Source organism: Ictalurus furcatus, chromosome 12 (assembly GCF_023375685.1).
Source record: "Ictalurus furcatus strain D&B chromosome 12, Billie_1.0, whole genome shotgun sequence".
NCBI lineage: Eukaryota > Metazoa > Chordata > Actinopteri > Siluriformes > Ictaluridae > Ictalurus > Ictalurus furcatus.
In genome coordinates this window covers 10,908,451-10,924,834 of record NC_071266.1, presented here as the reverse complement: position 1 = coordinate 10,924,834, position 16,384 = coordinate 10,908,451, and the positions used below count along the sequence as shown (strand labels likewise).

The 16,384-nt window shown below is 42.9% G+C and overlaps 1 protein-coding gene across 2 annotated transcripts in view; it reads left to right on the top strand.

The window, feature by feature from the left end:
* The window catches only part of tanc1a (tetratricopeptide repeat, ankyrin repeat and coiled-coil containing 1a), a 70,757-nt gene that overhangs the window by 26,098 nt on the left and 28,275 nt on the right, over window positions 1-16,384 (top strand). The window contains exons 1-4 of one of the 2 annotated variants that reach the window (XM_053637264.1): window positions 7,161-7,300; window positions 7,517-7,641; window positions 10,382-10,598; window positions 13,021-13,302. In XM_053637264.1, coding sequence (XP_053493239.1) covers window positions 7,567-7,641; window positions 10,382-10,598; window positions 13,021-13,302 — 574 coding nt within the window. In that variant the 5' untranslated portion in view covers window positions 7,161-7,300; window positions 7,517-7,566. Of the gene's footprint in view, window positions 1-7,160; window positions 7,301-7,516; window positions 7,642-10,381; window positions 10,599-13,020; window positions 13,303-16,384 lie in introns of those variants that run through there. The other variant, XM_053637263.1, reaches the window with a different exon arrangement.

Here is a 16,384-nt window from a genome sequence, read left to right as displayed (position 1 = left end):
GTCGCTCTCTCTCTCTCTCTCTCTCTAAATCTCTATTGCTCTCTTTCTCTCTTTCCTCTCTATTTCTCTCACTTTCTCTCGCTGTCTTTCTCTCTCTCTCTTTCTCTCTCTGTGTTTTCTCATACATTCTTCTATTATTTGTTTGTTAATAAGCTTTTTATGTGCTTTGAGGGAAAATGTGCAACAGATGTTTGTGTGTGTGTGTGTGTGTGTATGTATATGCACCTGTAGCCCTCAGAATTCCTTAAAAACACACACACACACACACACACACACACACACACACAATCACATTCAGACATGTGTTCTTCTCTTTAAATGTATCCTATCTGTAACCGTGATGTTGTTTTTGGACTCGCTCTTCGGACTTTCTATTTCAGGCGCTCCAGCCCGTGCTCTGCCCTTTCATAAAATTACACACCATCGCTCATAAAGCGAACGTATACTGTACATCTGTCATGTCTCAATATTCAGCAGCAACCTGATTTGGGCTTCTCGGATGAAAGTGGAGCACTCTACCTCACTCTTTTTTTCCTCTCATATTTATTTGAGTAATTAGCAATTATAAGTGGATTTCAGCTGCAGAATCACTACGGCCGATTCCTTTTTTTTTTCCCAACCAGACTCAGGATTTTTTCTCGATCACCATAATGACCTCCACGGGTCAAAGGGCAACAATGACAGGATTTCTAAGTGTTCCCGAGCAGGAAATGCACTAGATATTTGTTCGTGGGCGATTACAGAATCTCGGCTCCTTGGTAAAATATGCTTTCCTGAGTGGAGGGAAAAACGCTGCATGATGTCATTAGTCATCTTCATGCTTTGCAACACTGCTGTTGGATTAAAGGATATCTTAGTAGGGATGCACAAACCTAATACTTACAACACTTAAAGAATAAGAGTAATCAAGATGGTGTAAAGATGATTGATCGATACCACAGAGCTGTTGGATTCTGATTGGTCAGGAGATGTTGATTGATTTGCTATAACAGCAGCTCTGAGATTAGTGCCAGCTGGATGGATGTTCTTTAACGAGATTTTTTTAAAAAAATCTAATTTAACACAGAAAAACATCTAATCACATTATCGGGCGTCAATTTGAGAAAGTGTGATCGGACTCTTTACATTTCCACTGAAATTACCTTTAGATCACAGGAACATTTCTCCCAAATGCCAGACCTCGCTATTCTGTTCTCATGTTCTTTTGCTATAAATAGCTGCTGAATTGTTCAGTTATGAATGGCTTCGACATTGCAGGATGATTCAGCTTCTTTCGTAAACCTTTTTTTTCTTTTTATTTTAATGGAGGTTTTTTATTTTTTATTTGTAAGGATATGTTTCATTGAGAGCTGATGCTGACTATCAGCATGGCATCGAAGTTTTGAATTGTGTTTTTTGTAAAAAAAAAAAACAAAACAAAGCTCAGCGGTTTAGACGTTGGACTACTGATCAGAAGGCCGTGAGTTCAAATCCCAGCACTGCTGGGCCCTTGAGCAAGGCTCTTCACCCTCAACTGCTCAGTTGTATAAATGAGACGAATGTAAGTCGCAGTGGATAAGGGCGTCTGCCGAATACTATAAATGTAAAACGTAGGTCCCAACTTATCTTAAAGGCCATAAGGGACACCAGTAGGAATTATATGCCGCAGTGACATTTTAATGCACTGGGTCTCTGGACAGTTTTTGCAATCGTCCCCGTCTCCACTCCTCTTACAGTCAGCATGCGTCTCATCTCTGTTACTTCACATAACTTGCCAACTGGAGTTTGGATCAGTATTGCTCTAAATCAGTGGTCACCAACCCTGTTCCTGGAGATCTAGCTTCCTGAAGACTTTAGCTCCAACCATATTCATGACCTGACCATCTAATCATTGCCTTTTTGATCAACTAAAACAGGCGTGTTAGATTTTAGTTGGAGATGAAACCTGTACGAAGGTAGAGCTCAAGGAAGAGGGTTGGTGACCACTGATCTAAGTACTAATACTTAAGGCTAGTACTTAAATCGTAAATTCATAAACTAGCCCATCATCCACGATAAAGCTCAAGTCCAGTTAACTAGGCTAAAAGTGTCAGCTAACCTAGTTTATCTCAGAAGTCTGACAACTTCTGTGCATTAATGCAGACCATGGAAAATAGACAAGTTCATGAATCCTTGCCAGGGTGACTTTATGTAGCCAGTGTTTATCCTGTCCTGATAAACACTGCTCCCTTTAAGCTGTGCATTTGCATGGTCGTGCACGTCTGATGACTCTTCCATGCAGAAAAAATAAAACTTGCACAGAAGTCTGCAACAAAATCAGTTGGACTAACCGACAGATGCCCAAACAGGAAAACTAGATAGAGTCTAGATAGTGTCTTGTGAAGTTGTTCTAGAACAATATGTTTTGGTGCACTGTACTGTGGTGTTCTTCGTTTAGTCACTGTTTCCACACTGAATCTCTAGCACAGTGGTCACCAACCCTGTTCCTGGAGCTATATCTTCCTGAAGACTTTAGCGCCAACCATAATCGTGCCCACCTGACCATCTAATCATTGCTTTAAGAAGTTCTTGATCAACTAAAACTGGTGTGTTAAATTTTGTTTGGAGATGAACCCTGCAGGGTTTGAAAGAGTCACAGAACTTGTGAAAGACTCACAAATGCCACAACAAGGAGGTGTTTTGCTCCAAGGTCAGTAGGGAGTCGTGGACAAGTCCTCTGGGCAACTTGATGACAAAATGGTTTGATAGAAAATTTCTGAGAAAAAAAAAAAAAACAACCCTGAAATTAAAATCCCAAAATCCAAATATTCACTCCTATAATGCATATTAATCTGTCGCTATGGCAACATTAGGTATCCTTTTGCTTGGGGCAATGACCGGCATTTTTCCACTCTCTCTGCTCTGCTCTTCGTCCTGATGATTCAGTTCTAATGAGTGATAATCATTTATGCAGCAGCGTTCCTTCATCACGCACCCGTTAAAGCCTGCCGAATTTCTTCATTAATGCTGAAACTGTTCTCGAGTGTTTCTGCGATTGTTCCTCCTGCCTCTCTGCGCATGTTTCTATCATTAGATGCAAAAAATAACCCTGGGATTGACAAGCCTGTAATTTACTTGTCATATCCAGAAGAAAAGTTACTGTTACTGTAAAATCGCAGCGTCGGTCCAGCAGGCGCTAGCCGAGTGGGTTCGGTTAAAACGGCCAAAGAAAATGGAAACTGGATTAATGATCCAACGGCAGTTTATTGAAAATATACAGAGGCTGAGTCTGGGTCCTTATGAATTGTTTCTTTTTCTTGGTGATAATAGATGTACTAGGCTTTTTAATGACCGTCCAATGCCTCATGTTTATTAAGTTTCTCCAAGTGACGAGAGAAGGGAAGAACAGCAGCTTGGCATTGTCTCTATTTTTAACTTGTATCTCAGGCATCCATTGATTATGCCACTTTGAGGATGTGTGGTAACCATCATCAGGTTGTTTTATTATCAAGCGCTCAGTCAAGGATGTTGTCAAGTTAAAGAGAACAAAAAAGGCTTGACAGATTATACAGGGTGTCCCAGTAGTCTCTGTACATTGGAGAAATGGAGACTTTTTAACAAAATGTCTTCCAGCGTTTTTCATACTTAGCTTATTACATATATATATATATATATATATATATATATATATATATATATATACACACACACACACACATACACACACACATATATAGGTGTGATGGTCAGGTGTCCACATACTTTTGACCATATAGTGTAATTAAATGAACCAAAATGAACAAACTAAAACCACCTAGTTGGCATGCATTTATATATATATATATATATATATATATATATATATATATATATATATATATATATGCAGATTTAGTATCACCTTTGCTTTTATAATAAGCTCCACTCTTCTGGGGAGGATCTTGGATTGTGGTTGAGGGGATTTGTGTTCATTCAGCTGCAAAAGCATTAATCAGATCAGGTGATGTTGGTGATTAGGTCTGAGGTGCAGTCGGTGTTCCAGTTCATCCCAAAGGTGTTCAGTGGGGTTGTGGGGGTCAGGGCTCTGTGCAGGGCACTCAAGTTCCTCCACTCCAACCTTAACACACCACGTCTTCATGGAGCTCACTTTGTGCACAGGGGCATTGTCATGCTGGAACCCAGTGAAGGGAACTTGTAAAGTTACAGTGTACAGAGACATTCTATACAAGTTTGGAGAAGAACCACATATGGGTGTGATGGTCAGGTGTCCACAAAGATGTGAAGTGTCTGTAAGCAGACTAACACTAAATGGCTCCTGTTTACGCCATGCTCCGGATTGTAGCTTGATGAAGCTTGGCACTGGAGGAGTCCTGAGATATCCGCTGATCAAAGGAGCTGTTGTGGTCTCGGGCAGTATGAACCCAGTCGCCCTGTGTGTCCTGCTTTAGAGAGAAGGCCATTCTCTAATTGAACTTAATGATCAGCACGTGTTCTTGCAGAACCATGAAAGCCCTCGTGCTTCGTTTCGAGAAGCAGCAGTGCTCGTAAGACGTTCTCGAGTAGAACAAATTTGTGGGTGTATGTCTGCTCTTTGCCGCATTTGAAACATGACAGGAGAACGCTAGTCCTGTTAGCAAGCGTATAGCATTAGTTCTTCTCCTGGACTCGGATCCTGTGATAACAGATGTCCCTGCATGCCTCCAGACTGCCGTTCAGGCTTCTTCTTTTTTTCATCTCTCAGCTTTATCCTTCCACTTTATTACTTTATCCTCCTTCCTTCTGTCTCTCATGGATTCTTCCTCTTTTATCCTTCTATTTTTAATCTATCTCTTTTATCTAAAATCTTCATGGTCACTTCTGAACACCAATGCTTTTTTTGTTTTTTATTTTTTAGAATTTGATTCATCCGCTTTTATTGTGTGTGTGTGTGTGTGTGTGTGTGTGTGTGAAGGAGTGAGGGCATGACGTGGAGAGATGGAGCGAGGGATGGAGAATGGAGGTGAGGAAAGGGGGGGCGGGGGGTGGAAGGAGAGGAGAGGTGGCCGAGCAGATTTTTAGCATGCAAATAGATTGCAGCGTTAAGAAGAAGGAAGAAGCGCCGTATGAGCAGAGCGAGATTGAAGATGAACAGGAAGAGGATGATGGATGGATGGAAGGATGAATTAAATGTTTATAAAGACTGGTTGAGTGGAGGCCTCAAATACAATCAGTGTGTCTATAGTCACTGTTATTTGATAGTGGGATATTTTCCTTCCGTGTTTAGTCGGAAGGATTTCTGCATGTGCGTTTTGGCCTGTGAAACACGCAAACATCAAACCCTGCGTGTGTGGATAGGAAATAGCTCAGTGTGCACGCACAATCCGAACAGGAGGTGGGGGCTCTCTGGGAGGTCCGTCTTCTTTGGCAGGCGTAGATAAACGAGAAAAAGTGGACATCTGCAGAGAGCTGGCACTCGGATGTTGCCCTCGCTCTCTAAATACATGTACGGACGGCTCACGGATTCAACACTCCCTATAATCCAATTCAGCTTAACTATGTTTCACCTTGCCCATGCGTGGTGCAACAGAAAAGCGGTTGGCGTAACGTCAGGAGTCAGGAGATCGCATGTTCAAATCCCGACAGTGCCAAAGCCATCCGTTGCCGGGAGACTAGAGAGTAAAACTGGTCGTGCTCTCTGAGTGGGAGGGGCATACTCTCTCTCCCCTGTCAATCACACAGTGACACTAGGCAATCCTGGGTGTCTGTGAGCTCATGTATGCAGAAGGGGGCGAATAGCACTTTCCTCCGAGTGTGGGAAAGACATGTTTGTGACATGATCCCTGGTTGGTAGGAAATCTGAAAAATGGGGGTAGTTTATTTATGTATTTATTTATTTATTTATTTATTAGGAGTCTAATTCCGTTTGTATTTAGGAGTTTAAAAGATCCACTGAGTTATTGTGGTTAAGGAGTAGTCTCCTATTAGATTTATATATTTTGTTAAACAATAAAGGTGCAATATAGGAGGAATTACTTGGGCAAATAATTATGATTTCAGCATCGATCAAATTATTATCACGATCATCATTTTAGCTGTTATCGTAAAAACAAAAAAAACCTACTTGCATGTTAGGATTATTAACCGCGCACCGTTGCTCTAAATTAATAGAGGAATAAATGATATTTTTACTGCGGAGCAGCACTGAGACAGATATCAGATTCTATTGTCAGTGTAAATCTCAGCAAATCTGTCCAACAACATCGATAAGTGAAGACGTGAGGAGGTGTGTGGAGCCTGATTGATGGGATGGGATGTAAACTATGAGAGAGGGAGCGAGAGAGGGAGCGAGAGAGGGAGCGAGAGAGAGGTAGGCAGAGAGACAGAGGGAGAGAGAAATATAAAGAGAGAGACAGGCTAACAGTGAGAGATAGAGACAAACAGAGATTTGAGTGAGATGCACAGAGACAGTGATAAGGAGAGACAGACAGACAGAGAAAGAGAGAGGTGGACAGAGGGATAGACTAAGAATGAGAGATGTACAGTGAGACAGAGAGAGATAGTGAGTAAGTCATGGACAGAGACAGACTCTGTGAGAGAAAGAGAGAGAGAGAGACAGACACTGAGAGAAAGAGAGAGAGACAGACACTGTGAGAGAAATAGAGAGAGACAGACACTGGGAGAGAGAGAGACAGCTTGCTGACGGACTGCAGATACGAAAATGTATCGGTGCTCAGTGGCCCACAGTCCTCCAGGGTGTAAACCAATTTTACACCAAATTTGCATTTTTATAATTGTGTAAACACTCCACAGTCCTCCTGTCATATATATTTATACGTGTTTGTGTGTGTGTGTGTGTGTGTGTGTGTGTGTGTGTGTGTGTGTGTTGGTACAGTACATATTGTATTGTGGAAGCACACAGCTGTTGCACAGCAGACATGCAACCAGTGTGAGGTTATCATCTGTGTGTGTGTGTGTGTGTGTGTGTGTGTGTGTGAGAGAGAGAGACTGCAGCGAACCAGAATACAGCTCATTCACATTCAAAGCCCGTCCTCTCATCGTGAGAGGAGAAAACACACACACACACACACACACACACACACACTGAGGGGTGCTCTAGGTACAGAGTCGGTGTTATTGTAGCTTCAACATCTTTAATCCAACTGGACGAACGGAGTGGGAGCGGTACGAGCAGGAGCAGGAGAGAGAGAGAGGGAGAGAGAGAGAGGGAGGGTGTGCCGGTTTAGGGAGAACAGAAAGTGAGGAGAGAGAGAAAGAGAGGGAGGAAGGAAGGCTCTGCGATCGAGGGAGTGATTGTGAGAGGAACAGAAAGAGGAGAGGCGCTCCATTTGCTGTGGGGATCTCGGTGAGTTGGGATGCTGCAGAGAATTCTAACTGAAATATTACCTTTCAGTTAGAAAGGTTTAGGACTGTGTGTGTGTGTGTGTGTGTGTGTGTGTGTGTGTGTGGCTGCCTCTAGTACCTGTAACTTAGCTTGACACGTAGTAAGTGTGAGTACAATCATCACTCTACCTTTTCGTATATGTGTGTGTGTGTGTGTGTGTGTGTGTGTGTGTGACAGATCCTCTCTTGCCAGCTAAGTCTGGCTCCTCCCCTGCCGCTCAGGAACTGATGACACGGCTGGGTTTCCTACTGGGAGACGCCATCCCCGCCTCATCGCACACCACCATGGAGGAGAGAAACCAGGTACACACTGTGTACACTGTGTGTGTGTGTGTGCTTGTTTATATGTGTGTGTGTGTGTGTGTGTGTGTATGTATATATATATATATATATACATATACATATATATATATATATATACACACACACATACAAACACACACAGACCCGCACATACACACACACACACACACACAGCACGATTACAAATGAACACACAAACACACATGTTTACTTTTCACCTACAGCCTCAGTGAGTGATACAGCCTCAACGCTGAGCAGCACTGAGCTACCAGTTGCAAATTTCCAGCGTACAGGATGATTCGTAACTCGCTGTTATTATCCTTTAAGATTTGAATGTTTCTCAGTGAGAGTTTTTACATCGCTAGATGGTGATTACGATGCACTACACACACAGTCTTTTTGCTTCATAGTTCATTTGCATGGGATTTCTATTTCTTTAAGGATTTACACACCCAACTTTATGCATGGCTTCAAGAATTTATTCGCTTTTTTTTTTCTTTCACATTAGTCATCGATCTCGTAATCAGCGTAGCACTCAGGCCAGCTCTTATGTGGTCCATGTGTGTGTCCACATGCTGTGTATCAGGGATCTAAATCAGTCCTAAGAGGCTTATATTGCATTTTATGGATCAATGCGTCCAAGAAAAACCAAAAAAAAAAAAAGGGAAAAATCTAGTGGTTATTCTTGGCTTCTGTTTCATGCTGCAATTTTTTTCCCCTGAATATCCACATTTTGATTATTTATACACATGGATTCAAGACTCTGCCCTGTCTGGGCGCAACTTCCTTTTTCTAAAAAAAAAAAAAAAAAAAAAAAAAAAATGACAGACGGCTCTCGTTATTCCTACGATATTCATAAATCCCGTTAGCAATACCTGTGATTTATTTATTTATTTATTTATCCTATTCAAATGAGACCCATTTGTATATTAATTACCGCATCGTGTGTGTTTGCTGTTTGTGTTTGGCCCTAGTATTGTGTCCTGAATCATCTGTTGATACACTGTGGTGATGTATAGCGTGTTTATTAATGAGCGCCGTTATTGTTGCTACGAAAAAAATTCACGCCACGATGTAGGAAAGATTTCGGTGCGAGCGAGTAGCGCAGATTGTCCTCATAAAGATGAAAGATGCTGGAACGGGTGGAGGAAACGTTGTCGAGCAGGTGCATCACTCTCCATCTGACTGGGCGAAGGGCATTTAGCTGTTGGGGAGGGATGAGAGCGCGCGTGTGTGTGTGTGTGTGTGTGTGTGCATGAGAGAGATTGTGTGTTTGTGTACACAGTATGAGTGCACGTTTGAAGTGGGTGGAGAGATGAGAGTCCTTCATCAGTGGACTGCTGGCAGGCGGCTGTTCTCAGGAGACCAGAGCTCCAGTACACTGATTATACACACACACACACACACACACATACAAAAAAAAACCCATCACTCTAACCTATATAGGGATAGGCACAGAGAGGACAGAACTGGATCTAGGGCTGGATCTTCTGCGGATGAGAACAAGGGGAACGTTTCTTATTTAGCACACCCACATTTCTTCCCATGAACATCACGGTGTTATGTTATAGAGGCAGGAAGTCTGTTGATGCCAGTTCTCGCAGGTGATTCAGTCACATCTGGACGGTGCTAAATGCAGGTGTGAAGGTGGGTTTAGAGATGGTTCGTGATCCAATCCCTCCGACCGCTATCTGGGCGATGTACTCTATCTAGACGCACAGGATTCGCCATGACACCAATGACCTCCTTAAGTAAAAGTAAGCATTCGCATTACAAAATGAGGAAGAGCCAGAAAATTTCAACAATCACTCACCCTTTGACTCTATTTCTGATACCACTAGACATTAGCAGTAGTGCTACACTACAGGTGCATCTCAGAAAATTAGAATATCGTGGAAAAGTTCATTTTTCCCCCATGATTTAATTCAAAAGGTGGAGCTTTCATATATTCTTGATTCATTACACATGATTACCGCTTACAGCTCATGGACATCAAAAATCCTTTATCTTAAAATATTAGAATAAAGAATTTTTTGAGATGCACCTGTGTATAAAGTCGTATCAACCAAAGAAAAACACAAAGCAGCAAAACAATCATTTTATCATGAATTTTAATAGTTCATGCTTATTTACCAACCAACAAAATCCTCCATGTTTGTCTTTTATGCAAGAATATGCAATAATTTTTTTCTTAATTCATGGTTAATGCTGCATCAGAACTAGGGGTGTAAGCCTCATGCTTTCACATGATTTGATATGATTTTGTTTCTTAATAACGCGGCGTTTTCACCGAATCTGTTACCATATGATTTTGTAGCCTCCGACTGTTTTTCAGCGCACTTTGCTCAGAATCTGGAGCAGGCCTGATGTTGTTTTGTGAACGATTTATGAACGTTTTAAGTATCAGAGTTATGGACAAATCACCTCCTAGCCTATTTACACGTCAGTTAATTATTTATTATTTATCAATTCATTCTTTTTGATGGAACGAATCGTCCGATTGTTAGTCAAGAACTGCTTCTGAGAAGTCAACGTTTACGCTACATCAGAACTGTGTCTGAACAGAGTGTCTGAAGCACTTCTGAAATCTCTGAGCCTATATAGTCTTTCAGAACAGTAGCGGGATCGTCATCAAACAAGGCGGTAACAAGGTGTCGTCTAATGGGCATGATTTATTTGAACGTATGACTCGTGGCTTGCGTTTGAGCTCGATTGTTTTTCTGTTTGTCTCCCTCCGTAGTGTCCGGTCAGTAGTCAGGGTGCGAGTCCGTGTTCCACCCTGACCGACAGCACGGCGTCTCCCAGCGCCGAGAGCCCGTGTTCCAGCCTGACGCTTAGCTCGGGTTCCGTGGAGAAACCCCCGCCGTGTTGCTCCGGACCCTGCAGCACCACCACAAGCACCACCACCATCACCACCCCCAGCTCCACACTGGAGAGCAAGGACAGCGGCATTATTGGTAAGACACACACACACGTGTATTTATATATATACACACACACACACACAGTTCTAAAGACTCTATGGCTGAGTCATACTTGGTAAGACCATCTCTATCCCATGCTGAGCTTCAAAAACAACAGCTCTAACAGGATCCCAGTCGTACCGCCCTTTACACTGCGTACTGTCGAATAAAACATGCCATCGTGCCAAAAATTTTTTCCCATACATTTTATAGCAGTGCAGCTGTATCATTTTAGTACACAGACATCATAAAATCATACAGGACATAAAGGGTCACTTAAAGTAAGTCTGAATAACAAGGTTGCACCGCTCATGGTTAATAAACGCACAGAAGAAAATATATCTCTATTTTACGATGTATCTACAAAAAAAACTGTAACATCAAAGACAGGATCTCCAGGATCAAAGAATTCAAAGCAGATAAGGATAAAATGTGGGTGTGTCCTGCAACAAGAAGAGAGAGAGCATCTGATAGGCTATCATATTTATTTACTTGTGGGATGAAGAAATATTTGGACAGTCTACGGGCCGAACCATACCCTACGTAACGTATGTACGCGAACGCGTAGACTCGCAGCTACGCAAAGTAGATTTCACATGTCGCAGTGTTCAAAAATGTGTCGCAGAGAAGAGCAAGCTGCGTTCTGAGTGTCGCAGCCAGGCAGTGCTATAGTCAGCGATGAGCAGAGGCTAGTGTCTCCCAGTCAAATGTCATGGCAGACCAGCAGTTTGATGAGCCTCTGGTTCCTTCATATAAATGTGTGCTGTGGTATCTGGCACCAAGACGTTAGCAGCAGATCCTTTAGGTCCTGTAAGTTGTGAGGTGGGGCCTCCATGGATCAGACTTGTTTGTCCAGCACATCCCACAGATGCTAGATCGGATTGAGTTCTGGGGAATTTGGAGGCAACACCTTGAACCCTGAAATTCCTGAACAATTTTTGCAGTGTGTCAGGAAGCATTATCCTGCTGAAAGAGGCCACTGCCATTAGGGAATACCGTTGCTATGAAGAGGTGTACTTGGTCTGCAGCGATGTTTAGGTAGGTGGTACATGTCAAAGGAACATCCACATGAATGCCAGGACCCAAGGTTTCCAGGCAGAGCACTGCCCAGAGCATCACACTTCCTCCGCCAGCTTACCTTCTTCCCATAGTGCATCCTGGTGCCATATTCTCCCCCAGGTAAGCGACGCCTATGCATTGGCGTTTGCGTTCACGAAGATCGGTAGGGGGTATATCGGCTTTAACACGCCTTGTTAAAATACAAATCCTTCATTTTAGTCCTGAGGTTACACAAACCTCATTACTCAACTGTATCCAAAAGAATTAAAAGGAGTGCATGAGGGAAATGGAATCGAGTGCAGTGCATAGCCCAAGGATTTAATCAAAAGAACAGGAGAATAGAAATGCCTTTAGGCATGAATTAAAGTCGGGGCACATCTGAGATCTTCTGTGTTGTAGCTACTTCAGAAACAATCCTCATCACTCGCATGCCCCATGCTTGGGGATTCTTCAGACCGAGGTCATGTGGCATGGATTAAATGTTTTTGTGTGATGTCATACTGTATAATCACTTCCATTTTGAGGACCAACTAGGGCAATGACTGACACACATACTGTAGAGTGTCATTTTTGATTTTTTGTGTGTTTCATTCATACCAATATATCGACATACAATACATCTTCACCAAGCGGCGGTGAAGCAGACACTTCCTATCATATTGCCTTCTAGCTATGTTCGCTATGTATGTCGTGGGGTTTTTTTGTCAGGAAAACACAAATTCTGTTCAATCTCTGCCAGTTTGTGTAGGTTCAGGGGAAAGCACATTAGATATATTTTATTGGCTTTCTCGCAGCACGGTTTATTCTTCCTAAGTAAGGCGAGTCATTATGGGGGGGTGGGGTGTAGGTCATGTGGTGTGACTGATGGTGTAGGATCCTAATATTGGGTAATGATGCATGTTACTATGCGCATTCCTTGACTGTGTGTTCTTTTGTCAGGTGTACCTGCATAATCGCATAAGAGACATCTTGTATTTTTTTTACACACACACACACACACACACATGCACACACACTTATGTACAGAGCACTTGCCGGTAACAGTAGTGTCCCAGAGTTGTCCCTGATTTGTGTTCTGGTGAAACTGGGACGGCCTTGTCTTTATTTCAGGTCTGCCTCAGCTTTGAAGTAGGACACGAGCACTGTTTTTTTTTTTTTTATTATCCCAGAATAGTGCTTTTTATTTGGATGCAGTTAAGAAAAGGACGACAAGAGATAACCGTGTAATGTACTGGTCATTATTTTGATGAGTTTTATCACCTCACAAGCATCAAACATTTTACATGAATGTGTCTGTTATTCCTGACTTTGTCCTGCCCGTTTTGTAATTTGTCCTTTTTCTAACCTTGTCCTTTAGCTACAGTGACCAGCTCCAGTGAGAACGAGGAGCGTTGTGGATCTAGTCTGGAGTGGGGAAAAGATGGCGGCGGTGGTGGCGGTGGTGGCGGTGGTGGGACCGTCAGAGACAGCAGCCATCACGCTCCTCCACCTGCAGCTCCCGTTGCTGTTGGAGACTCATCAGTACCCAGTGATGCCCAGCCCCAGCCCCGGACTGCTGCAGCTGCCCCGTCACCCTCAGATGGACTCGCCCCGTACCACAGCACCTCACTGGTCATGCCAAGGCCCAACTCAGTGGCAGGTTAGTGCGCGATCACATCACATCCTGTTCCAGATATGAATGAATTTAATCATAAATTTCTAAAGCATTTACACACATAACGTGGTATTCATGAAACTCCCACTACATGTTGCTCCGGAGTTTGTAAATTTGACTATAAGGAGACTCACTAATCGATTGATTGACTTGACGTGTAATTGGTGACGAGTTACTGTGACTTTAAGGAAGTTGAAATCACTATTCATTATTTATTTCAGTTGCATACCGATTTAATTTAAATATTGTGAAATTCAGTTGTTACATATTAATAACTTGAGAGAGTTCCAAAAGAATTCCAATTCCAAAACAATTTCTATTAGGACAAATGTCCTGTAAAAAGGAGGAGGAGTCAAGGGGCGGTCACACTATTCTTTTCGTTCCCATTGACTTCTGTTCACACACATGCGAATGCTGGAGATCGGAAACGCAAGCTCATGCGAAATCATTTAACATTATCGGTGTGTTCCAAAATTCAAGTTTTGTGAACTCGGACCTGCGAATTCTGACGGTGTGACCTATTCAGGAAATCCAGGAAGCACTGATTATAGTGGTGTCGCACCATTTTTAAAAGAATCTTTAAAAGAATATAAAATCAGCATCATTATTTATCATATGTGAACCCACAGCCTTCTCCTTTCATCGGCATCGCAACAGTAACCGTGCAAGCACGTCAGAATCCATGATGTGTGCGTTAACAAAAAAAAAACGCAACTCCTTGGCGCATGATGTCATAGCCGGTTGCCGCCCATATTCACAACAGTCTCCGAGGATATTTCGCGTGCTGAAAATCTACCGCCTTTTTAGTGTGTGTCTATGGTAGCCGACACGCTGCATGGCTGAGCTGCATTACTGGAAGATTTAGCAAATGGGTTCCCAAACTAGGGGTTGCGGCCACACACAGGGTGGCTTGATGGCTTGATTTACAAATGAGGTCGTGCAAGAAACTCGCATCTCCTCTTTCGTTTATTTTATGAATGAATATTAGGATTTTGTGTGCTAATATTTTTAAAAAGTGTTTCTGAGAGTTACATTCAGACAAGCCGCACTGTTATTTTGGTCTTTTTCACTGTCTTAACGTGCTGCACTAGCGTAGTTCAGCAATAAAAATGGGCAAATTTCACGACGGTGGCAGAAAGTTTTCAAATCTCGTCAGCCTGCGCATCGCTGTGCATTAAATCGCTAAACAATTTACTGTTCGACTTGGAAACCTAATGAAAAAGGATGTTTTGGCTGTACACAAGTTAGCCTATAAACCAGATTCCTCTACTTCCACTTCACTCCACTAACCTGGTATGGAAAATTTTTCCTAAAACCAAACACTTCCCACTAGAATGGTAAGTCAAATAGTGGTCAAGGCTTATAAAATTCATAATATCCATTAAGCGTTTTTTAATGACTTCACTCACTGTACAGAGAGAGTCTTGGTTTTAATTTTCCAAAATGCGGTTTTAGTGCTGTGTTAACAAGTTTGACCCAAATACCAGTCTGTACGATTGGAATCAGCCGTGCAAATCATATTTTTAGTTCAGGGCTACTTTAAAGGACAGATTATTCAGAGTTCTTGTGATTGGACAGAACAGGCTTTTTGGGGATTTGCTGTCCCTCCAACAAATTGTGTGTGTGTGTTGCAAGAGAAGAAGATCGTCTTCCTTCTGTATGAGCATGTGTTTATCCCAGAGGAGAAAGCAAACCGTACCACCTCAGTGATTCTGCTGCTGCTGTCAGAAGGCATGAAAGTGTGCACTTTTCCTTCTGCTGGCAAAACATAACAACGCGATGACGGAAAGCGAAGAGGGTGGAGTACATGAGGGATAGTGGGGGGGGGGGGGATTAGCTAATGCACTGTGATTTTCTCCTAAATGATTCTGGTTCATGCACACACATTTTCAAAGGCTTGTGTGTAAATGAACTAATTCAAAATTTCAATGTGTTGAACATTTTTGAGGAAAAAAAAAGATTTGTGCAAGTGGAGTAGGCAGAAAAACCTGGGAAAATGTTTTTTTTTGAGCCAAGATAGGAGTCTGGAAGTAATGGAGCTGGTCGAAAATGAACAGACTTGCCTATAAGGACTTCTGTTCCCATAAAAGCTGCGTCAGGAGAGAGGAAGGTCGGCCATGTCTCCGAGAGAACTGGGAACAGCCATCTGACAGCAACGCTCCCCTTTTTCACTCCACTCCTTCCCTCCACCTCCTCCTCATCCCTTCATGATTGCAACGTGATGCTCCATCTGCAGAGATTACACGATTCAGGCCAATGAGATTACAGCGAGGACAGAGGGGATGCGGCTGAGCAGAATGTGCTAGAAAAACAAAACGAATGAGCGGCTAACGGAGTGAATGAATCGAGTGGTGATCGTATGGTTTATGCTTCACGGGTGCGCGTTAATACGCTTTGGGATGCGTGTTGTCCTGCATGTACAATATATGAAATAGTAGGCGTGTCGTGACGTGGCCTCTGCGTTTCAGCCTTAGTGAAGGAGGCGTGGCCTCTGTGCCTGTCTGTCTCAGTGAAATAAACATGTCATGTTTACTTGTCGGTCCCACTGAATGGGCGTGGCCTTTTTACCTGTCAGTCCCAGTGAGGGAGGACTGACAGGTTCCTGCTTGTAGTAACTGACAGCCACAGGTGCCACGCCGCCTTCACTGAGGGCTCTATTCCTGTAAGTCCCAGGGAAGGAGGCGTGCCATACAGTATATGTCTGTCAGTCACTACAAGTAGGAAGCTGATGGTTTCCATAATGGTTAGCATCAGTTAACCATCGGTTATCCTTTTTAAATGAGGTAGCTGTAATCAGGGTTGAGTGATATGACAAAAATATCATATCACAATGCTTGAAGACAGTTGTATGATACGCGATATCCATCCATCCATCCATCCATCCATTTTCTATACCACTTATCCTACAGGGTCTTGAGAAACCTGGAGCCTATCCCAGGGAGCATGGAGCACAAGGCGGGGGTACACCCTGGACGTGGTGCCAATCCATCGCAGAGCACAATCACATACACACACACATACATAAACTACGAACACGTTGGACATTTCTGCGGGCAGAAAAGTGTCA